The following is a 26024-nucleotide window of genomic DNA, read 5'->3' on the forward strand; positions in this document are numbered from 1 at the left end:
AAGGTATCTGTTTATTTTGCATATAATTGGAGATATTTTTAATATAAGTAACTGGTTTGGGTTAAGGCTGGGGTCGGGGATGTGAACCCGGTTCTTGGGTTTAGGCAATTTTTTTTATTTTGCTCTTTGGGTTTGTGGGTTGGGTTAGTCCATACACACACACACACATATTATATGGAAAAATTCAAAGAAATATACAAAATTATAAAACTAAATACATTTAATAGTATGCTACTTCATCATTTATCAATGCCAAATGCCAATTGATAGTTCAGAATTTCAATATTATCATATTATGATTTATGTCATATGCCATATAATTATGCCGAGAGGCATCTACAATGACATCAAAATGCCCGTAAACAAAATTCAATTTTGAAACAATTTGACATGCAAATGACAGGTAAATGCATGTAATATGCCATCTTTTGTTTTTTGTGGAGGTGTTATTTTATTACTCCAAATAAAATAGAACCCGCGCCACTTGTCTCCAACTATATAAAAAGGATTACATTGAAAAGTTAGTGGAAGAGTGCCATAATATTTAAAAGGGAACGATCGATAAAATCAAGTAGTGTTGAGAGGTTAGTGGAGGAGTGGGCTTGGCATTGTGAGTATCCGATGATTCTAAATTCCAGGTTCATGCTGTCTTAGATAATACTGGTACATACTTAAGCAGCTCTATTATTATCCATATTTTTGAAACTCTTGTATACTACTAATATTGTTGCAATCTTCATATTCCCTTCTATTATAAGAGATCTCTCGGTATAATTTACCCATATTTTTTAAATATAGATTACTAGTATATATCAATGTATCATATATGTCCAGGGCCATGATTCAAATGAAAATCATCACAATTACAAAATTGACAATAAAAACTAATAATTGTCTTCTGTCTTCATCAATCATCAAAAGGATCTAGATCAAGATCATCATCATTGACATTTGCTTCAAGTTCACATTCAAAATAATTTGAATCCAAAGCAGTGCCACTCCCACTAGGTGTAGGTATCTCATTACCATCATCCATAGTGACTCTAGCCAGATCATTAATAATTGCATCCAAGTTGATACACTCAAGGGTTACATCCTAATGCTTCATTGCCTTATCCTTGTATCGTTGTTCCTTATGTGTTAGAAGACACAAATTGGAATGAATATAAACCAAGTCTTCTGCTATTTTTGAAGCCAACCGGTTACGCTTCACTGAGTGGATGAAGGATTACATACTCCAATTCCGTTCAGCAGCAGAAGAATTTGCAACTTGTTGAAATTGGAGAGAAAACCAACAAAATTTAAAAATATAAAATGTAAAATAAATTAAAGAATTTTAAGTGCTACAGTCTACAATACAAATATTAAAAATAAAAAGTTAAAAAACTTAGTTGTGATAGAATCTTGATTGCAGGAGGTTAGAGGAACATATAATCTTGACCAGGAGGTAACACCATGTAGTAGTATCTATTTTGGATTGGTCATTTTAATGGCACAAGGACAATGACTTCTTCCTGAGATAAACAAACCAAACTCTTTCCTAACACTTTCCACCACTTTAGGATATGTGAGGAGTCTACCAAATGCCTACTTGTACCTAGTAGCAACTTCAAAATCTCTATATGGTGGAGTACTCCCTAGCAAAGAAAGTATTTCATTGCTATAGTACCTGGGAGATAATGCATGTGCAAGGAGGTGCAATGGCGTGGTTATCTTGTTCCAACAATGAAGAATGATTTTTTCCACCCTTTTGAAAAATACTTCTTCGAGGTCATTCTCTTTTTTTGCTATTATGATTTTGATTTTTTCTATCATGGTGTCCATGCCATCATAGACTTCGCCTAAACATGCTGTATCTGTATCAGTATACCTGATCATACTCATGATAGGCTCGGTGAAATTCAAGACATATTCCACACGATCCCAGCAATTGTCATCTAGGCTCAATGACTTAACCTTTTGGGCCCTTTCTGAATTTGATTGCTTCCAGACACCCCATTAATTACTAATAACCATGGCACTCAATGCGTGATTGTGACATATGGTGGTTTGTCACAAACATTTTGATCTCCTTACCCTCTTGGTATATTTCCTTAATCCACTCTATTTGGGTGCTAATTGCTTGCATCACCAAGTTGAGGGAGTGTATGGTACATGGTGTCCAAGAAATGTGCACATATAAAACACTCGCAACCCTACGAACCTTTGCATTGTCTGTAATGAATTGGACAACATTTTCACGACCCACCATATCTATGGAGTCAAAGAGGATTTTGGAAATGAACTCTGCATCTTTGAGTTGCCCCTCACAATCAACTGCCCTAAAAAATGCTGCTCCTTTGGGGGACACTGCAATAACATTTATTAATGGATGGTTTTTGCAATCTTTCCATCCATCAAAAACAATAGAAACACCTGCAATATTTCTTGCTTCCATTTTAAATGCTTTGTCCAATGGGCCTCTTTTGTGGGAAAGATTGGGATTTTCTACTTCATCTTGCATAGAGGGTATCTCCAAGAAAGGATGATGGGAGGTCTGTTTTGGTAGTATACGATATTTGGATAAAGTCATTGGTTTTTTGCTTGCAGATGGATTAGCTATTATTTTTTGTCTTGCTATAGCTTGATCAGCTGCTTCTTGTTCTCTAATGAATCCTGCTATTTGTGTTGTAGACAACCCTTGCTTATTTGGCCCTACACACATTTTAATCCCTTTCCTAGTAGGGCCACAAAAGTGACGTATCACTTGATAATACGAGCACCTACAATTGGTTTTACAAAAATTACAATTCCATTCATATCCCCCACCTCCTAGAAGTTGTTGAAGCATTGTAGTATGATTCCATAAAGGAGATCCTCTATCAACTTGAAATTTTTGGTTTCGAGTCTTGTAACCCCCACCCACTGAACTTGAACTAGTTGCCTTTTTTATTTTTTTGCTATCACAAGAAATTCAACATTTTTAAATTAGAATTTAAAAAAAAAAAATGCAAGATTACACAATGCAAAAGCTAATGTAAGTATGAAAAAACATTATAAAAAATAGTAGAACTTGTTTATCATTTTTTTTTAAATTTAAAAGACCAAAGAATAGGGTTAAAAACTTAAATGCTTACCTTAGATGCTTGAATCTCCTTTGTGCAATCTCTCCTCCTTCCTCAAGCACTCCACTAATGATATCCTTAAAAAATAATTACTCGCATTCAAAATGCCAAAATGAAAACAAGAAAGAATGAATGAGCAAATGAACATATTTTAGGTTGAAATGATGTTATAGGGGGGCAGATTAGGTTTTTTTTAGGTAATTTTTATGTTTTTTTAAGTCACCTTTAAGTGACTTGCCGGCAGCACTCTTGGGGTTTGCCTGGGTTTGCACATAGGTTCGCCCGGGTGCGCCCCAGGGGCTCCAGGTTTTCTATGGGTCTGTGAACGCGGACCTATAGAGAACCTGGGGCCACTGGGCTGCACCTGGTGTGCACCCAGGTGCAAACCTGGACCCGTGCGGATCCAGTCCACAGGCATGGGGCACAGGAGGTGCAAACACAGTAACTCAGTTTTTAATAGCTAGAAATATCCACATTCTCAATCTGCATTTCATTTTTATGAAAGCAGAAATGTCAGATTACCAGAGTAAACCAATTACATTGGATGTCACTAATTACTTCAGCGAACGAATAATGAGTTCGTCTTATACCTTTCCAAGAATCCAAAGTAATTGGAAGTTTTTTATTAATTTGTGTTAATTTGTTTCTGTCTGATAGAATTTATATATTAGAGGATACAGTGCAGCTACTCAAAATTAGAGGTATCCCTTGCATTTGGTTTTAGGTCCAACTTTAGTGCTGTGAGGATTCAAATTGGCTAATAAGTGAATGATTATTTTATTTCCACTTGCCACTTATCTGTTTGTGGGAGACCACTTCAAGTCTGGGTTACTACCATATGTGGTGAATGCTTTTTTGTGAACACTGTACATGCTCATTCTGGCAGTACTGGTGTTAGATTTGGGGCTCTGGAAAACCTACAGAAAAGAAGGAACATATGCTACTTTCTTCCTTAAATGAACAGTGGCTGTATAGTTGGGGTTATTAAGAATGATGAGTACAATTAGCTGCCATTGCCCATTACTGGCAGAGGTATTGGTTATGGATGCCTAATGAAATAATTTATTTTGGATAAGCTATATGGGCATCAACATGTTGTTACTTGCACTGAGACATGCATTTGTAATTTGGATCTATCATGGATGTCTTTGATATGTGTCAGGACATGGGTGCTAGTTGTATTAGTACCGTTTTTTGTGTTTTTGTCATATAATCTGTGTCATCTGTTGATTTCTTTTTTATATGTCAGTGTCATTAACATGTCAAGTTAACAGAGAATGCCCTCTTCCTTAAATATAAAGTTTACTTGTAGGGCCTGACAAACATTATTCACTGTATTTGGTGGCTGTTACAACTCTCAAAGATTTTTCTTGTTTTTATTTTGCTGCATTTGAAATGTCACGAGTTTCAATACATGGACACATAATCTCCTGTAATTATGCTGTGAGTTGTTCTATGATGGTAACATGTTATGGAGTCTCATGTTGTGACTTTGTACTAGTGTTTTGTGGGGACGCGTTTCCCCCTCCTTTTGGGCTGCGTCTTGGAGATGGGGATGTTTCCGGGATGGGGGGACAGGGACACGATGTCTCTTGCCGTCCCGCCACTGCCACCGGAGCTCCGCTAGAGACAGGGAAACGTCTCCGCGTCTCCCAAGGAGTCATGGAGACGTCCCCAAGTTTCCTTACGAGACGTCTCCACGTTTCCTTGGGAGAGGTGGAGGCATTTCTCGAGGGGCGGGGAGACGCCTAGACGGTCTCTCGTCGCCCCACATCAAATGCAAAAAAAAAAAGGTGACGTTTTTGGGGGTAACCCTAATTTGACGTGGGCCCCACCCCTTCCCCCAAAACAACACAAAACCGTTTGCTACATTTTGAGTTCTGTCATTTAGATTTTGGCATTTTGTCTTTGACTCTTTTGTAATGCTATTGCTATTAGTATTTGTATTTGGCTACTCATTGCAATGATGGATCATGTAATCATCTCTATAGACTTTGCAATGGCATCAGATATTCATATTTTCCATTTTCAATATAATAGAAATCTCCAATTTGACAATTTCATTTGTCAAATTTTATTTAGCAATTAGCATTGAAGAAATCTTGGTATTGAGATTTAGTATTTCAAATTTCCTATAGTTTCATTTGAAATGTAATTCTTATACTGTTATACTGTCATACATCTTTTCAAAACTAGTTTTTCAAGTATTATATGTATATGTATAACTATATCAGCACCGCCACCCCGCCACCCCCTCGCCTTTGTCCCCAAACTGAGGCCCTTGGTCCCTGTTGATGTGTATTTTGTACACGACCAAACACAGAATAAAATACCTAAAGGTACCTTATCCTCTCTTGAGCAAAGTTTCCCGATTGCTGAAGATCTTGCCGAAGGATCAGTCGAGGCAACTCCAAGGTTCTTGTATGTAGGTTCTCTCCTCGTGGATAAGCTCTTTGTGGTATGATGTGATTTTGCTGGAATCACAAGGGGACTTACACTTGATGACTGAACGTCTGATTTGCTTTGAATGTTACTGGAACACAGGATTTCACTAGTCTAGATTTTGAAAAAAAAGAAAAAGAATTAGGGCAAGGAAAGGATCTAATTCTGACACTAAGAATGTAGGAGCAATGAATAACCTTTGATGAAATTCTAACTAAGTCTTGTTTTGACATCCCAGGACCATCTCCACAAGGTTAGTGCGATCTTCGGAGGAAAAGCTTTATGATGTTCAGATCATCGCTACAGGCATAGACACCATCAGGCTGATGCATATCAGTGAAGAAGAGACAATTGAAGTTAAGCTTAAGCTGAACGATTCTAGTTGACTACACAAGGCAAGTCTGCAATCAACAAACTGCTAGTAGTATGGATATACGAATTTCACCATCAATCAAACACATTTCTTCCACTCATCTAATAACATGAAATCAAATCTGAGAAGTATAGAGACCATGCAAATTGTTGAATCGACCCATAGATTTCACCATTTCTTCAATGAAGTTTACAAGTCTTTTACAACAACATCTTGGCAACAATCGTTGCCTTCTCTTTCAATTCTACTCTAATTGCTATTCTATCAACTGACTATTCACTTTTAGCTAACTATTCACCTTTTAACTATTGACTAACTATTAGCCTTTACAAATGAGGAGCCAGGGCTTATATAGAGAAACCCTTTACAAATAGACGGCTCTGGTTGATCTAGAATCAATGGCTAGGATTACAAGATAGAAACCCTAATTAGGGTTTGCTACAATAAACTTCCTTAGCCAATTAGAAAATTACATTCCAAGGGTGAGGACCAATCGGAAGCAGGGGTAGGTGCCTCGAAGTTTGTGTCATCACTGATGAACGATGTACCCTTCCTTGGCTCTCTTGTGTTTGCCTATGAGATCCTCTTGAAGAGGTCTTCCTTTGACCTTGATGTTGAAATATTCTTCCTGAGATCCTCGTTCCGATCTTCCTCCAACTTGGTCTTTCTGATTTCTTTCTTTTCCTGCTGCAAAACAAACAAATGAACATCAAACGCATGATATATAGCTTATACAATCTCTGATTTTATGTGATTTGCATGTCTGATAGGTGCAGGTTTAGGGGAGATTGTCCTTTGCTTGAGCAAATTTGCTCTTGCTATGATGAATTCAGTCCTCCCTTTATTGAATTTTGCTGTTGTTAGGATGTACTCTGCGCCTTAAAGTGACTGATCTCAATAAGACCTGAAATTTGCCTCTGAAATTTGCCTCCTCAATCACCAATCTGTCTAATGAAATCTGCTTTTGAAATTCGCCTTGATGAATTCAGTTGCTCCTCAAATTCGCTCTTGTTGAATTCGGCTTGTGAAGATTGTTGACAAATCTGGAATTTGCTTCTTAACTGCTGAAGGATTTTGCTCTTTGAAGAAGAATGTTTGAAATGAATGATGAATAATTTAAGAATCAACCTCCCTTATATAAGCGCCTTTATGGGAGAATGCACTTCTTTGATGAAAGCCGACTTTGTTTGGATGAATAAATCAATTGTATTTCCCTTTAGTTGGCCGACTTCTCAAAAAAAATTCCAATTTGCTTTTACCGCCAAAGTGAGATTGGTTTATTAATGCATCAAATGTTTCTAGGTTGACTTGCACTTAGTCTTCTCTTGATCTTTTCGGTTTTTTACCATAATGCAATTGCCGTTAATAGAATTTCGCCTTGGTACCTTAGAGAGGGACATGAGCGAGCTAGGATATAAGTCAAATTTTCATCAATATTTGATTAAGGCAAGCTTAGTTCTCACGATCTGCATGAAGTTTAGGATGCTTGAACACTTGAAACCACCATGATTCACTTACAACACTGAACACACTATCATTAGCATATTACTCATCCTCAATGCATTTCGCTCCTGAGCGAACTAAGGGCTGATCTTAGTTTTCTCACTCACATACTCAATTTTCATTATCATTAGAAGGCTCATGCTGCAACAAAGACTTAAATTACCTTCAAGAAGGCTTGTCTTGATATCTTGATTAACAAAACATTCTTCTTCAAGAGATTTCGCTCCTGTACCTTTGGAAGGTACATGAGCGAATTTCTTCCTCTTGACTCAATTCATGCTTCATTCCTATCACTTTGCCTTAGACTTGATTTTTGAAATTCTCTTCTCATCGTGCTCAAGTCAATCTACTCCCAACTTTGCTTAAAACAAGATTCTCTTGGTGCTTTAGGTGAGATAGGAGGTCCTTCCAAGAGATTTCGCTTTGGACCCTTAGAGAGGGACATGAGCGAAATTCTTCTTTTGATTCAATTCCTTCACCATCCCTCAATACTTCACCTTGAAAGCGTGAGTTTGGATCCAAGTAAGGAGCGAGAAGGTGTTCTAAGAAAACTCGCTCCTGTACCTTTGGAAGGGTCAGGAGCGAATTTGATGCCCTAGCTCAAATTCCTCATTGTTCATGATCAATAACTCGTTCAAACAAGTCTCTGTCACTCCAATGTGAAAAATATCAAATCAACCTTTCAAAGAAGGCCTTAGCAGGGATTTCGCTTCAAATTGGGAATACTGGACAGTTTCTTCACTTGACGAAACTCATTCCATCAACTCAGATCCTAAGTCTTAGTCATCCATATCAGATTAACCTCAAGAAGACCTTTGAAATCCATTTGCTTTCCAAAGCTTCATCCAGATTTAGAAACTAAGTTCATCAAATTTTAATCCCGAAGGCAAATCGGTCATTACATCAGTCAAAACTTCATCTTTCGTTGTCAAAACCTTCTTCACTGAATCGGCCATCAAAGGTTCTTTTGTAGCAGATGATTGATCAATCAAATTCACTTGCTTGCACAATTGAATCAGGCCGGATTTTCATAAGCTTTGGTCTGATTTTAGGACTTTCTGTATTTGCAGGATTAATTCTATCTGAGTGCATTCTTCATGTGGAGATGCACAGATCAGATCTCTTCCCTTATGTGGAGGATTCCCCATTTGGTTTATCATCATCCTATATTCCTCGTGCTCCATTATTTGTTTACAACCATACCTGCAAAGACACAAAACTTAATTAATTATCATGTACATTAATCATATTTCTGAGTATGAAATAATACTTAGATCTGATTGTGGTCTAAACTCAGAGAAATTAATCCACTGGAAATTGCATTTAAACCAAGAGTGAATGAGGCCTGAAGATCTGATAAATTTTCCCGTGATTAGGAACCAGCCTGCTTGAATCTCTTCTTACACAGCTTATCCCTTATAATTCACCTCATTTTTGCTTGAAAATCTTCTCTCCTTTGGAGCCAATCAGTGATTAATATCTCCCTTCAAGATGGATCTGTAGGTACAAACCTAGAAGTTTTGAATCAACTTTGAAGTGAATTGCTTTATATTTTTTATCGTTGAATCTTAGTGGAGTCCAAAACATGCCACGAATGTGAGAAGGGATGAAAGGTGTAACAACAAAGAGGATGTGGTGGCAAAGAGGATGGGGTGATGTTGTAAAGAAGTGCCATGTGGTAATAAGGTGGAAGAGTAGAGTGAGGTGGATGCTCTCCCTTTTTAAAATTTCTATTAAAAAAAAGAACTTTTCTTTCATTCCAAAAATTCTGGTGGTGGTGGGGCCCGTTTAATATGAAAGACAAAAAAAAAAAAAAATTTAAATTCCCCAAACCAGTGGTTGGTGGGTCCCAACAAGAGTCTTTAATAAAAAGTTAATTCAATTCTCCATTTTGAGTTTAAAGTGGGGCCCAAAAGGGTGATGAGAGGAATGTGAGGGAAGTGGTAAGGGAAGCTGCTACGTGGAGAAAGAGGGGAAATGGGATGTTGGAGGAAAGGGGGACATAAGGGATATAAATGATGGAAGTAGGAGATGCGTCGGGTCAGGAGGTATAAGAGGTAGTGGATGGAGTTAGGGAAGGTTAGGGAGTAAAATGTAATGGGAGGTATGAGGGGGTAATAAAAGGGTAGAGGGGTGTAGGTTATAATGGGATGAAGTTTAGACTAGGGGAAGGAAGGTGGGATAGATGGGTAAGAAGGTTAGGGGTAGGGGTAGAGGTAAGCTTAGGGAAATAATGGAAGTGAGACTTATGGGATGTGGATTAGAATAGGTGATTTTAGGGGAATAAAGGAGGAAAGGAAGTTAGTGTGGATGGTAAGCTAAAGGGAGTGTGAGATAGAAGGTATGAGAGGAAGGGAGATGTTAGGATAGAATAGGGGTAGGGGTAAGGTGGAAAGGAAGTTAGTGAAGGGAGGTGAGGGTGTAAGATGGAGGTTAAGGGGTGTAGTGGTAGGACTACATGTAGGTGAAGGGTAGTAGATGAGTATGTTAGGTGAAGGTGATAAAAGATAAAGAGAGATAGAAGGTAAGGGATATGGAAGTGGAAAGGGTAGGGTGAAATGGTGATGGTAGGAAAGGGGAAGTGGAAAGCCGTCAAGATGGAGGGTTATGGAATGAAGAGAGAGATGAAAGGGTGGAATGGTGATGGCGAAGGCGAGGAATGGAAATGAGAGTGATCGGGCTTGGGCACCCATGGGCAGTGTTGGGAGAAGTGGAAGTGATAAAATCTTGGCTAGGTAAAGGAAGTGTCGAACTTCGGTTCATCTTAAAGAGACAAACTTGATCAACTTCTGACCTCTTGACCCACTATACCTCTTCAATGCAAAGGTTCATAGCGAAAGACTCAACACTAACTTAGAACTAAGCTAAGAGGACCAATCCTAGAAAGCAAAAAAGTAGGGGTCCCCATTTGTAATGGGGCGATGTGTGAATATGTCACAACAGTCCCCCCGTCCCAGAAACCTATCCTTGCATCTCCGCGTCCCACCGTTCCCAATGCCAGTGGAACATTGCTTTGTACATAAAAACCAAAACATGGCTGAAAAGTAACAGTGTATTTATTTAGAGCTGACATATATTTTTTAAATGTGAAGACATCGGAACTTCAAAAATATATGTTTATGTAAAACTACTAATAAGTCAAATATACGTATATAATGTTTACTGCACTTCTAAGTAAAAATAAAATAAAGGAATTATCAAAATATTGAATGGTTGCTTTACTAAAAGTAAAATTAAACATTACACATTGCTATTACCAAAAAATAACTTTATGATAAAAATAAAATGAACAATGTAGATAATTCTTATAGAAAAATATTTTTTTTAATATATGTAGTTAAAAAAAAGTTCTATTGTAAAATAAAATCTCTTAATACAATATTTATTGATAACTCTTGGCATTTTTTAGATACATGTATTTTAGATATCTATGCTTGTTGTATTAAAAAATTAGAATGCTTATTACGTCGAAAGGCGTATTAATACTCACATAATGGTTTTATAGATATGCGAGATTAGAAACCCCCTATGATTAAAATTGACACCCGTCATAATTACAATTAGTTTTACTATTACTTAAATAAAAATAATTTAAATAACTTTAAATAACCTAAATTAAAATAAATCCATGAAAAACCAAAAAAAATATTTTATTTATTTTTTCTTCTCAACGACCACTTACTCTTAAGTTTAACTATTAATCAATTCTATTTATCTCCGTCATGCTAATAGTTAACTTCGTTAAATTAATATTATAATAATAATATAAAGATATGATAATATAATAATAATAATTAGTCTTAATAGATTTTTTGCTTTGGTGAAGAGTTTAATAGAAATATAAAAATATTAAAATGTAGTAATATCTTAATAATAATATAATATTGATTACAATATCATGATATAATAATAAATTAATATTAATAATAATATAATAACATAATTAGTTTTTAAGTGGAACAATAAACAAATATGATATCTTTTGGCTAAGTCACAAAATACGGCGATTTTCATGGATGAGGTTCGAATTTAATCGAATTTCAAACCTTTGTACAAAAATCGTTCAAATTCGGCCAGAAAAAGATTCTGCTAAAAAGTGGGCAGATGGCCTCTGTAAACACACAACTCACTCCCTTGGCTGCCATCGCTCTCGTGTTTAGTTAGGGGCCTGAGCTCTCAAGACATCACTCCCGTGTTGTAAACAATATTGAGCAATAGTAATGCATTCGAATGTTGTGAATTTTATTAGTTTTAATTACAAGCAATAGTAATTAGGTATTCGATATTGTTTGATGTAGTTTTATTTTTTTACTAGGTTGCCGGTTCAGGTTTTGAAAAGGGGTTTGGGTTCGTTAGTACGAAAACATGTAAATTATATATATATGCAGCCTATAAGCATGAATTAAGATTAGCATGTCACATAGCATCATATAAACAACAAAACCAACATAAACTTGTAATCATAGCCTCATGATCATACCATAACAGCATCATATTCATCAAGTTTAATATCAAAATGATAAAATATTCAAGTATCATTGTTTCAGCTTTCAACAATTTAAAGTTTGATCATCAAATGGATTCTCTAATTCGTCATCCTCATTCTCCTCCTCCTCATCATTGACATTTACATTAAATGAATCAATGCCAATGACACTTGCGCTTGCACTTTAAGTTTGCTCGCTATCTGAGTCATCAAATGCAACAAGCTGAGAAGTGAAATCATCCAAATCAGTATGTTTTGGCTCCATATCCCACATCTTCGTTTCCCCTTGCTTGTAGTCATGTTGCTTGTGTGAAATGAGCCAAGTTAATGTTTTAAAACTCACTTTTAGGGTCATATTTTAATTTTTTATGTGGTGGAATTCAAAAATAAGGTTCGACCTGGGTCCACTTGGGTTCGACCTTGGGTCCACTTGGGTTCGCCTTGGGTTCGCCTTGGTTCGAACCAGGCCTGTGAATCACGAACCCTGTCCGAACCACAGGTCTAGGGGGCTGAACCCCGAACCAGGACCGGACCGGACCAGTACCAGGGGTCTAGGGGGCTGAACCCGGTAACTCAGTTTTTTTATTGTAATAAATTAGTAAATTAGGTAAAAGGTATATCGAATGCGTTAAAAAATATACAGTAATAAGTTATTATGTATATTTTTTAATGCATTCGATATACATTATTAGTTATTTTTTTAAATAAATTAGTTATATTATTAGTTATATTAGTTATAATTTGTTAGAAGTATTACATATATTTAAAAATAAACAAAATTATATAAGGTGAATTTAATCCGATTTTTTTTTTGATTTTTTTCCTTGCCGAATTTCATCCGAATTTCATGACTGTCGAATTCGAACCTTGTGACTTAGTCTTTCGGCATACTTTACCTATATTTCTCTAAAGATAGGTATACTAGTTATAAAGAATTTCCAAGGTGAAGTTGAACTGTTACTTCTGAAGCAATATATGTTTGTATGTGATATTATGTTTACACGTTTTTGTCATCTATGTATGTTGGTGATTTGTGTTTCTTACCTCGTCATTGCTTTGTAGTACTTCTATCTTTAAAATTTTACATTTTGCCAAAATAAACAAGTTGGGTGTGAAGTTGAGAAACCAAAATTTTATTTTTTTACTGGGTAACTAAAACTGGAAAAAACTACATATGGTGGCACACTTAAATGGAAGTTGAAGAGAAATTGAACTTTGGAAATGTTTGTGATTTCACTTTTTACTATCCACAATGTTTCTTAATGTTTTGTTATTGCTGCGGAATGTGCAGATTGAGAAGTTAAGTGACAAGCAGTGTCAACCTGTTTCACAGCTGAAGTTTGTGAATGATGCATGGTTGCAGGTAATTAAATATGGTCATTTCTTTTGATAGTAAATTCCATTTGGATTAATTATATTTCCACCTATTACAATTGTATTTTGCCTGTTAAATTTAGTAAAATATGCTTGCCTGTCAGTTGCCGAGGAAGTTGTTTTAGCAATGGGCGGGTTGAATCAGTGTTTCAGTTTTATAAAAATTTTACAAACTCAAAAATCAATAAACACAGATATGTATATGAAAGCTTAACACACAGCAAGGACACATAGATTTTCTCTTGGAAAACCCTTTCGGGTAAAAACCACGGCATCAAAAGACATCCATTAGCCTCAAATGGGCACCATCCTAGTTTACAAGATGTTAACAAACTGAGAACACCAACTCTTTTGATGGGCACCAACCCAGCACCAAACACTGAGCACCAACTCAAGACAAGGCACCAACATCAATAAGACTTCAACTCTGATTAAAACGAACTTTAAGGTTTGAGTCACTTTGAGTATATGTATATAATCACTAAGAACCAAATCATCAACAGTATACTCAGACTCGGACAAACTGAAAAACAAAGATTTCTGCTTAAAAATCCCCCCTTTTTTTAATATCACACTGCCTCTCGAGACCATATATCAAGATACTTCGTTCACAAAAACCATGTCTACTACTCCATTCGGGTCAACACACTTCTGCATTAATCCCCTTCTTCTGTCACTTCAGAACAACAATATCCCATCAATTGAAATTCTTGTATCTACGTACACAGAAGTGCCATCGCCCCATTTAAAAAAAAAAAATATGCACGATCTTAGGGATTAAATTCGAATCACCAACACATGCTCCCAATATCGAGAGCATTCAATTTTAATACGACATCTGCCAAAAGTTTTTAATGCAACCCCCAGCAATAAAGAGATACGATCAGATATAGACTCCTTCCGTTTTTTTATAAAAGAACTCCCTGAAAATTCTGCGCAGTCTCCACACAGCATCACTTCCCATAAAAATCTGATACTGGCCAATTCTTGAGGGTCTTTGTTAGAGCGCTCTCCAAGATGTAGGATTTCATTCTTTAGGAAACTCTGATTGAGAATTCAATCTCTAGCTGTTATGTCTGAAACCCTATTGCCTGGCTTTGAAACAAAATCCTCTGTGATGGATGCCCATGTGTGGTACACCTCAGAATTCCTCAGACATTTGTTTTGCATGATATCTTTAATGTAAGCAAAGAGTAGCACATTGACCACAACGTTGAAAGTCCATCTCAGGATTCAGTCTGTAACTGTGCTATTGTAAGGCATATCCCTACACTTTTTGTCTGCTTTTCATTTTCAACGGTGGACAGAGAGGTCTGTATTCTACAGAACTCTGAACTCTCAACAGAGCTGCCAAAATTACTAAAAACAAAAGCACAGGGAAGAGATCAATGTGAGTGACTTAAAACAATATGTTGATGGAGAAGCTACATGAATGAAGCAAATGATGGAGTTAAGTATGGTGGCAGCAAACGTACATTATAATCATAAAACTAAAGATAGAAAGGGTTAAAATAGATTACTGTCCACAACCAGACACAATTGATTTTCTGAGCCTTCGCATATCTTGCCATGTGAATTGATTCTATTTGGATAATTGGGCAATATATAATTAGTATCATTACTAATGATGATGATGTGGGACTTTACACTAGAAACGTTTTTGTGATTATAGCACACCTGTAATTATTATTGTTGTAAAATGATATTTTTGGTTAAGTAAGAGGATATTTCAGTCAGGACTTTGATTTTATGGTGGGAATGTATTAAAAAAAATATTTAAGCTCCCCCTCTGTGCATAATCTCCTGCATCAATTGTAGATGCTCGACAGGGGATATTGAAGATAATCTAAGAACTTTAAACTAAATCAAATAAAACTGGATTTTGCTATTGATCGTTCTCAATATATGGAAAAGTCCATTTCTATGAGAAGATAGGAATTTAATGGCTTGCATTCTGATAATAAATTTTAGGGCATGGTTGTTTATCTTAATCATTTGAACACATCTATTCAGTAATATTATGTTGTGATATTGTTGCTTGCTTAACAAAGATTTCAGTTCCAATAGAACGTTTCAACATGTTCTAACTTCTAATGAGTTAGATATGGACATCTTTAGTACAATTAGAAGGTTGCCCTAAACAACCTGAGTAGAATTTTGGTATTTGCCTTAGCCAAGAAATGGATGACATTCTTGCACTCTTGGATTTGTTGTTTAGTATGAGCTGTCTTATAAAGAGAGGTAATTGTAAGTTTGTCATGCACATGGATGATCTTACCGTTGACAAGATTAATATTCAGGTCCAAATCATTGAGGAAAAACCATGGAAAATAAAAATTATCGAGGTGTCTTTCCAGTTAATGTCTGTTGGATGGGCTTGGAATTATGCTGTGCATTGCAGTCACTTTCAAGGATGACTAAATGTTAGAACTAAAGTGTTGTGGCTGGCTAGAACAAGTAAAATTTTGTACCATGCTGAATGCTGGGAAAGATTGTAGACAGAATGGGCTAGAACTTTTGGGATTGATATAATTGCCCTCATTAGTTTGCAATTTGAGGAGCACTTGGTATTAGCAATTATATCACAGAATTTGGTAAATTTCATCCATGAGATTTGAAATGTGACGTTTTTTCAAAAAACCCAAAAATTTCGTTTCTGTTCACCTTAATATTCACATGGAAAACTGGGGGTGTTTTTTTTTTAATTAATCAAAATATATTTTAAATCTCATTTTCAACTATACTTCTCTATTGCAAGCTTCATTGTGGACTTTTCAAAATCCATCCTGTGGGATGCAGATGCTTGTGTTCTGCTAAACAACTTTTGTAACTCCTGTTTGCGGTGGCCATCAATGCCTATTCTCACGCCATCAAAAAATGGGCTCCCTGCTAAAGTAGCAAGCAGCTCTTGGTGGGAAAAGCTGGTCATATCTCTGGGTTTTCGGGTGTCTAAAGCTGGACTCCTGATGACACCTCTCCCATACTTATGTTCAAATATTCCCGATGATACAAATTTCCTATGTGCCCTTCCAATAGTTGAATCATATGAGAAAAAATTGTTTGGGGAATAAATAGGCAAATCAAATGTACAAGTTTTTTTGAAAAATTTGGGAAAATATCAGGAAAAATCAGATTCAAAATAGATGTAAAATATGTGGAAAAAGAGACAAACTACTTTTTCAATAAAATTTAAGGGCATTTTCATAGCATAGAGATGTTGATACATGATAGCCTCGGTAAGATGAATGATTGAATGAGAGAAATGAAGTCTCTCATTCAATCATCTATCTCATTGATAGACTATGATAAGACTTCATTTATCATTCCTTTGTCTAATGATTATTATAACTACTCTTCTATATGATGATCGTATGCATGATCATATAAACTAATGTTGATATTCACATATACGATCTTGCTGTGATCGTATTTCTCGATATATATATATATATATATATATATAAAACCTTGCAAACAAATCCCGATTAATATCGGGTTCTTAACCAATGCTTAAATATCGATTAACATCGGTTATAAATCGTAATGCACAGAACACCGATTATTATTGGTTGTATTTATTAAATACTACACACCGATTGGTATCGGTTAACTGCGATTATAGTTTGAAGAGGCACAATCAAGTAATATCTTGATCAGTCATGTCTAATATAGACATGACCGGTAAAGGTATTACTTGATCCCCTTTGGTTGCATGTACATATATATTGATCGGTGAATGTTGGAAGATCATCGAAATTTATAAATGCTCTTTCTCCATCTGCAACATACCATATAATAATCAGATTTATTATATAGTGAATTCACAATTACATGAAAGATACAATAACATTATATATCTTGCTCATTGAATAGAAAATTGAAAACCTTTACATGGTATCAGAGCCAAGTTAATATCAAATCTGCGGCTTTTCAATTTTGTGTTAAATTCAAGTGAAGAATATATCCAACATCACATTTCTCAAAATGGCCATCACTATCAGATTTGGAGATAGACTCGGAGGAGGCGATGATTTCTCAGCATGGAAGTTCAGAATCAAGATGATTCTAAGAGAAAATAAAGTTGAATCATTTATAAAAGCTGAAACCACAAAACCTGAGACTGAACCTGACAAAGCGACATGGATAGAGGGAAATGAAAAGGCCATCAAAATCATAGTTGATGGGGTGAGGAATAATATTATGCCCATCATAAGGAAACATGAAACGACCTACAACATGTTCAAAGGACTTGAAGATGCATTCGAGATATCCAATGCAAGTAGAACCTTAGCTTTAAAGAGAGAAATAAATCATATAGCTATGATCAAAGGCGAGTCAGTCAATGCCTACTTCATGTGGATATCAGCCCTAAGGGATGAGCTAGCAACCCTTGGATATGAGATCCAAAGCAAAGAATTAACACTCATTGCTCTAGATGGGGGTTGCCTAGTATATGGGAAACATTCATCCAAGGCATCAGTGCAAGGGCTAAATATCCAAAGTTTGAAAGGTTAAGGGCAGATTGTCTCCAAGAAGAATCAAGGTTAAATAAGAAAGGGATCAAACAAAAGAATATAGATGAAGATCTCCAAGTCCTAAATACAAACTCCAATAAGAAAAGCAAGAAGAAACAATTTAGGAAGAGCAAAGGTCGTCAAGGCAAGAATACCTCCCAGAAGGATCTCTCTCATATTCAATGTTATAGGTGTGACAAATTCGGACACTATGTTGCCAAATATTCAGAAAGAGCCAAACAACAAGCCACATTTGCCAAAGCAGGAAAATCTAAAGGGGAAGATGACTCCGAGAAGTATGTACTCTACTCAGCACTTACAAACCAAGCATCAAACAAGGTTAACTCTTGGGTGATCGACAGTGGCTCATCCAGACACATTATAGGGTTTAGAGAACTGCTAGACTCCATGATAGAGGAGAATGATGAGGAAGTGACTATCGGAGATGACTCCACACATCCAGTCAGAGGAGTTGGAACCTGCACCATCAAACTGAAGTCAGGCGTATCATTGCAACTTAAAGGAGTACTATATGTCCCAGGCATCAAGAGAAATCTAGTCTCTATATCAGCACTAGAGGATAATGGGTACAAAGTGACCTTCATAGACAATAGAGTGTTGGCTTGGCCAAAGAATTCATCTGTCAAGAAAGCTAAAACCATTGGTCAAAGACAAGGCTACTTGTATGAGTTGTGCACAGAGCCCAACCTAGCCCTCATCCATGAAGCTACAGATGCTAATGAAGTTTGGCATAGAAGACTAGGTCACCTGAATTTTAGAGCTTTATCATCAATGGGAAACTTTGTCACAGGCCTACCTAAGTTAAAGCAATATCATTCAGGGGCATGCAAGGGATGTGCCTTAGGTAAAAATACTAAGGGTGTTTTTCAAAATAGTACTAGGAAAACAAGCAAAGTTTTAGAGTTAGTTCATTCTGATGTATGTGGACCTATGTCCGTACCTTCTTTAGGGGGATTTTTGTATTATGTAATATTTGTTGATGAATACTCTAGGAAAACTTGGATCTACTTTCTGAAATGTAAAGAATCAAAAGAGATCCTTAATAGGTTTAAGGAATTTAAATCACTAACAGAAAACTACTCAAGAAATAAAATTAAAACCTTAAGAACTGACAATGGGGGGGGAATACACCTCAGATTTGTTTAAAGATTTTTGTAAAAATGCTGGGATTAAGAGGGAGCTTACTATACCTTATAATCCTCAACAAAATGGGGTAGCTGAGAGGAAAAATAGGACAATTGTAGAAGCTGCCAAAGCCACGATTCTTGATCAGAATCTAAATACCAATCTTTGGGCAGAAGCAACCAACACTGCTGTATATATACAAAATAGATGTCCTCACTCCTATCTTGAAGACAAAACCCCCGAGGAAGTCTTTACTAAAACAAAGCCAGATATCAACCACCTTAGGATATTTGGGTGCCTTGTCTATATTCATGTACCTAAGGAGAAAAGATTAAAATTAGAGCCTTTTGGAAAAAAGGGAATACTTGAAGGATATAGTGAAACCTCCAAGGCCTACAAAATCTCTATACCTGGTCAGAGGAATATTGAACTGAGTAGGGATGTAATCTTTGAAGAAGACTTAGCCTTCAAAAGAGCTTAAAGCTCAATAGAACCTGAAGCCTATATCCCTACCCCTAGCATAGATGAAGACCCTGTTCTTTGTTGATTCAAGTAGCATCGATAAGATAAAACCATATACCTATCTGTTTATATCAAATGAAGAAAGACAGTAATGCAGATATATATTTCATATGAATGATTTATATATCGAACCTCTTCACTATCGAATTGCAATTAATACATGTCGAAAACATTATTGATATATAATCGGGTTATATTAGAATTGACCCGAATTAGTTATCGGGCTTGTTTGCTTTGATACCGATTCATTATCGGGGGTGTTTACAATGGCACGGATTAGTTATCGTAGACACCAAATGGATTGGTTGCCATATGGAAGAGTCACGACCAAGTGACATCTTGGTCGGACATGTCTAAAAGACATGTCCGATCAAGGTGCCACTTGATCGTGACTACCTAACTATATATGCATCATTCAAAAGAAAGGGGATGACATTGAAATCGATACATGTTCATCCTCCATACCTGCAGCAAAAGAAAGACAACAATATTATTGTCATAGTCATAATACCTAAATCTGAAATACACCATCTTGCATATAACTTGTTCATTAAATTGGAAATTGCAATAACATTTACATGGTATCAGAGCCAAGTTATAGAACCTGAGGTTATTCAATTTTGTGGAAAATTTAAGAACTAGTTTATATCAAGCATTCTATTTCTCTAATGGCCAATGCTATGAGATTCGAAGATAGACTTGGTGTGGGTGATGATTTCTCCGCATGGAAGTTTAGAATCAAGATGATTCTAAGGGAGAGCAAAGTTGAAACTTTTATCAAGACTGAATCTACGGAACCAGAGACCGAACCTGACAAAACATCATGGTTAGAAGGAAATGAAAAAGCAATTAAGATTATTGTTGATGGGGTGAGAACTAACATAATGCCCATTATAAAGAACATGAAATGGCTTTTGAAATGTTCAAATCACTTGTGAACACATTTGAGATATCAAATGCAAGTTGAACTCTGGCCTTGAAGCGAGAAATCAATCATATAACCATGAACAAAGGAGAGACAGTAAACGCCTACTTCATGAGGATCTCAACTCTAAGAGATGAACTAGCTACTCTAGGATATGAGATCCAGAGCAAAGAGTTAACATTCATTGCTCTAGATGGGTTACCTAGTACATGAGAAACATTTGTCCAGGGCATCAGTGCAAGGGACAAATATCCTGAGTTTGAAAGACTAAGAGATGACTGTCTCCAAGAGGAATCTAGATTGAATAAGAAAGGAATAAAACATAAGAATATAGATGAAGACCTACAAGTCCTAAACACTAACTCCACCAAGCAAAACAAGAAAAGGCAGTTTAGGAAGAGAAAAGGTCATTAAGGCAAGAACACTTCAAAGGAGGACTTACCTCACATCCAATGTTACAGATCATTCAGGGGCATGGAAAGGATGTGCCCTAGGTAAAAATACCAAGGGTACATTCCAAAATAGTACTAGGAAAACTAGTAAAATTCTAGAGTTAGTTCATTCTGATGTATGCGGACCTATGTCCGTACCCTCTCTAGGGGATTCTTGTATTATGTAATATTTGTTGATGACTACTCTAGGAAGACTTGGATCTACTTTCTGAAATGTAAAGAATCAGAAGAGATCCTCTCCAGGTTTAAAGAATTTAAATCAGTAACTGAAAACTAATTTGGAAACAAAGTTAAAACCCTAAGAACTGACAATGGGGGAGAATACACATCAGATTCGTTTAGAGAATTTTTGTAGAGACAATGGGATTACGAGGGAGCTTACTATACCTTATAACCCCCAACAAAATGGGGTAGTTGAAAGAAAAAACAGGACTATAGTCGAAGCTGCCAAGGCCATGATTCTAGATCAAAACCTTAACACAAATCTCTGGGCAGAAGCATCCAGCACCGCTGTATATATACAAAAACAGATGCCCACACTCCCATCTTGAAGATAAAACTCCTGAGGAAGTATTCACTAAAATTAAGCCAGATATCAGCCACCTTAGGATATTTGGGTGTCTTGTCTATATCCATGTACCTAAAGAAAAAAGACTAAAACTAGACATTTCTGGAAAAAGAGGAATGCTTGTAGGATATAGTGAAACATCCAAAGCCTATAGATTCTATGTACTTGGTCAAAGAAATATTGAACTAAGTAGGGATGTAATCTTTGAGGAAGACTTAGCCTTCAAAAGAGCTCAGAGCTCCATAGAACCTGAAATCTATGTCCCTATTTCTAACTTAGATGAAGATCCTGCTCTTGAGTTTCAGAGGGAGAATCTCGATGAAACTGAAAATGAAAATGAACACTCACCTAGAAATATCAAGAAAAGACCACTATGGGCCACCAAAACAGTAGAAGAAGCTCAGAGGTTTGCTGCTCCTTCAGGAACCTTCAGAGAAAGCAAAAAGCCTAATAAATTTACTAGCTATGTTGCTCTTATGAGTGATCTATCTAAAAATGAACCTGACAATGTAACTGATGCCCTTAAACATCAAGTATGGAAGGATGCTATGTTTGAAGAGTATCAACCCATAATGAAAAATGATGTATGGGAGATTGTTCCTAGGCCAACTAAGAAATCTGTTGTTTCTTCTAAATGGTTTTTTAAGATCAAACATGCAGCAGATGGCAGTATTGAAAAACATAAGGCAAGATTTGTAGCCAGAGGGTTCTCTCAAAAGGAAGGAATAGACTATGAAGAGACATTTGCTCCCGTAGCCAGATATACCTCAGTAAGGACTGTGCTAGCCATTGCGGCAACAAAGGGATGGAAGGTACACCAATTGGATGTAAAGACAACTTTTCTTAATGGAGAGATCTCTGAAGAAGTATACCTAGAGCAACCTGAAGGGTTTGAGATTCATCATGCAGAGTCTCATATGTGTAGACTCAAGAAAGCTCTATATGGGCTTAAACAGGCTCCTAGGGCTTGGTATGAAAGAATTGATACATATCTATCAAAACTAAGTTTCTCTAAAAATGATGCAGATCCTAATCTCTACTACAAACAGAACAAAGGTGATATGCTAATATTGATTTTATATGTTGATGACTTATTAATCATAGGAGAAGATCACCTTATAGATCAATGCAAGAAAGATCTATCCAAAGAATTTGATATGAAGGATTTGGGATTCCTTCATTATTTCCTAGGGTTGGAAGTATGGCAGAATTCTGATAACATTATTCTAAACCAAGGCAAGTATACCTTGGACATCCTGAAGAGATTTGGAATGCTAAACTGCAGACCCATGACCGCTCCAATGGAAACCAATCTTCATAAACTTAAAGAAGCAGCAACAGAATCACCTTCTTCTGACCCCACTCTATACAGGCAGATGATTGGGTCTCTTATGTACCTGGTAAATACAAGACTAGATATCTGCTATGCAGTGAATGCTTTGAGTCAATTTATGTGTGAGCCAAAGGAGATACACTTGGTTGCAGTAAAACACATTATGAGATATTTACAAGGCACCTTGAATCTTGGTCTGAAGTATGAGAAAGTTGATCTTAATCTACATGGATTCATAGATTTAGATTGGGCTGGAAGTGTGACTGACAGGAAAAGCACCTCTGGGTGTTGCTTCAGTTTGGGATCCGCCATGATATCCTGGATCAGCAGAAAGCAGTCTTCTGTAGCGCAAAGTTCCATCGAGGCTGAATACATTGCGGCCTCCATGGCTGCTCGAGAAGCAGTGTGGCTTAGAAAATTACTTGTGGGATTGTTTGGTGATCCTATGAAGCCTACTATTATCCATTGCGACAATCAAAGCTGCATAAAACTTTCAGTGAATCCAGTGTTCCATGATAGATCCAAGCATATTGAGATTCCATACCATTACGTGCGAGATATGGTAGACAAAAATGTGATCCAATTGGAGTATGTGAATACAGGAGACCAGACTGTAGATATTCTGACCAAACCCCTTTCCAGAGTGAAGGTTGATCACTTCAGAAAAGGTTTGGGTATGATAGAAAGGTAATCTGTTTTGTAACCTATACTTGCATATCAATAAGATGTTTAATGTGTAAACTTCTTTGTCATGTCAGGACTTCTATGGGTGTAACCCCCTGTGTTCATATTCAAGAAGTGACGACTTCTCAAATATTGTACACTTGTATGGGAACATCATAAGGTGACGATCTTATGATGTTCAAACCAGTTATCGTGATAGGATCTCTGGTATGTCATGGATGTGCCATGATTGTGTTGTAATATTACATTTGAAATAGAATGCTAGTGCACTTATCACAACTTGGATATGTTGAAAATTTAATTATTTTCATATGATTATCCTTAGTATTGTGTGTGTAGGCAATACTGATATCACGTGCTTAGGTGATATCATGTCATTACAAATTGACTAACCCCTTGTATCACATGTTTAGGTGATACTTCATAATTGAATGGTATAGTCCTATGTAGAGTAAGATTATGAAACCTCATAAGGAATCCTGACCATCATAAGAAATGAGATGATAGATATGGTAACTTTATCTTCCCTAGGTAAGAGGGAGTGTTGATTCAAGTAGCATTGATCAGATAAAACCATATACCTATCTGTTTATATCAAATGAAGAAAGACGGTAATGCAGATATATATTTCATATGAATGATTTATATATCGAACCTCTTCACTATCGAATTGCAATTATTACATGTCGAAAACATTATTGATATATAATCGGGTTATATTAGAATTGACCCGAATTAGTTATCGGGCTTGTTTGCTTTGATACCGATTCATTATCGGGTGTGTTTACAATGGCACGGATTAGTTATCGTAGACACCGAATGGATTGGTTGCCATATGGAAGAGTCACGACCAAGTGACATCTTGGTTGGACATGTCTAAAAGACATGTCCGATCAAGGTGCCACTTGATCATGACTACCTAACTATATATGCATCATTCAAAAGAAAGGGGATGACATTGAAATCGATACATGTTCATCCTCCATACCTGCAGCAAAAGAAAGACAACAATGTTATTGTCATAGTCATAATACCTAAATCTGAAATACACCATCTTGCGTATAACTTGTTCATTAAATTGGAAATTGCAATAACATTTACATTCCTGAGCTTCAGAGGGAGAGTCTTGAGGAAAATGAAGGTGAAACTCAAAACCCACCTAGAGAAAATCTCAAGAAAAGACTACTATGGGCCACCAAAACTATAGAAGAAGCTTAGAAGTATGCTGCCCCTTCAGGAACCTTCAAAGAAAGCAAAAGGCCTAACAAACTTACCAACTACGTTGCCCTCATGAATGATCTTTCAAAAGCTGAACCTACTAATGTATTAGATGCACTTAAACATCAAGTATGGAAGAATGCTATGTCTGAGGAATACCAGTCCATTCTGAAAAATGATGTTTGGGAGATTGTTCCTAGGCCAACTGGAAAATCTGTTGTCACCTCCAAATGGCTCTTCAAAATCAAACATGCTGCATATGGCAGCATTGAGAAACACAAGGCTAGATTTGTAGCCAGAGGGTTCTCACAAAAGGAAGGAATTGACTATGAAGAAACCTTTGCACCTGTAGCCAGATATACCTCAGTAAGAGCAGTCTTAACCATTGCAGTAGCAAAAGGATGGAAAGTACATCAGATGGATGTAAAGACAACATTTCTTAATGGAGAGATTGCACAAGAAGTATACCTAGAGCAACCTGAAGGGTTTGGGATTCATGATGTAGAATCTCATGTATGTAAACTCAAGAAAACTCTTTATGGGCTTAAACAAGCTCCCAGGGCTTGGTATGAAAGAATTGACACTTATCTCTCAGGGCTAGGCTTCTCAAAAAATGATGTAGATCCAAATCTCTACTATAAGCAAGACAAAGGTGATACGCTGAATATTGATTTTATGTGTTGATGATTTGTTAATCACAGGAAAAGATCACCTCATAGATCAGTGTAAGAAAGACCTTGCTAAAGAATTTGACATGAAGGACTTGGGACTCCTTCATTACTTCCTAGGTTTGGAAGTATGGCAGGATTCTGATGGCACTATACTAAACCAGGGTAAGTATACCTTGGACATTTTGAAGAGATTTGGAATGGTAAACTGCAGACCTATGACCTCTCCAATGGAAACAAACCTTCATAAACTTAAGGAAGCAGCAAAAGAATCACAACCCTCAGATCCTTCTCTATACAGGCAAATGATTGGGTCCCTGATGTATCTGGTAAATACGAGACCGGATATCTGTTATGCAGTTAATGCCTTGAGTTAGTTTATGTGTGAACCAAAGGAGATACACTTGGTAGTAGTAAAACATATCATGAGATATCTACAAGGTACCCTAAAACTTGGTCTCAAATATGAGAGAGTTGAACTAGATTTACACTGATTCACAGATTCAGATTGGGTTGGAAGTGTAACTGACAGGAAAAGCACCTCAGGATGCTGTTTCAGTTTAGGTTCAGCCATGATATCCTGGATCAGCAGAAAACAGTCATCGGTAGCACAGAGTTCCACTGAGGCCGAATACATTGCAGCCTCCATGGCTGCTCGAGAGGCAATATGGCTTAGGAAGTTGCTTGTGGGGTTATTCGGTGAACCAATGAA

General features: G+C 36.6%; 1 protein-coding gene across 4 annotated transcripts in view; it reads left to right on the forward strand.

Annotated features, from left to right (window-relative positions):
• Positions 1-26024, forward strand: part of LOC131048023 (probable E3 ubiquitin-protein ligase ARI8) — a 45098-nt gene that overhangs the window by 13986 nt on the left and 5088 nt on the right. For all 4 annotated transcript variants that reach the window (XM_057981849.2, XM_057981848.2, XM_057981846.1 and 1 more), the window contains one exon: positions 13200-13271. In XM_057981849.2, coding sequence (XP_057837832.1) covers positions 13200-13271 — 72 coding nt within the window. The remainder of the gene's footprint in view (positions 1-13199; positions 13272-26024) is intronic.

Source organism: Cryptomeria japonica, chromosome 6, assembly GCF_030272615.1.
Source record: "Cryptomeria japonica chromosome 6, Sugi_1.0, whole genome shotgun sequence".
Taxonomy (NCBI): domain Eukaryota; kingdom Viridiplantae; phylum Streptophyta; class Pinopsida; order Cupressales; family Cupressaceae; genus Cryptomeria; species Cryptomeria japonica.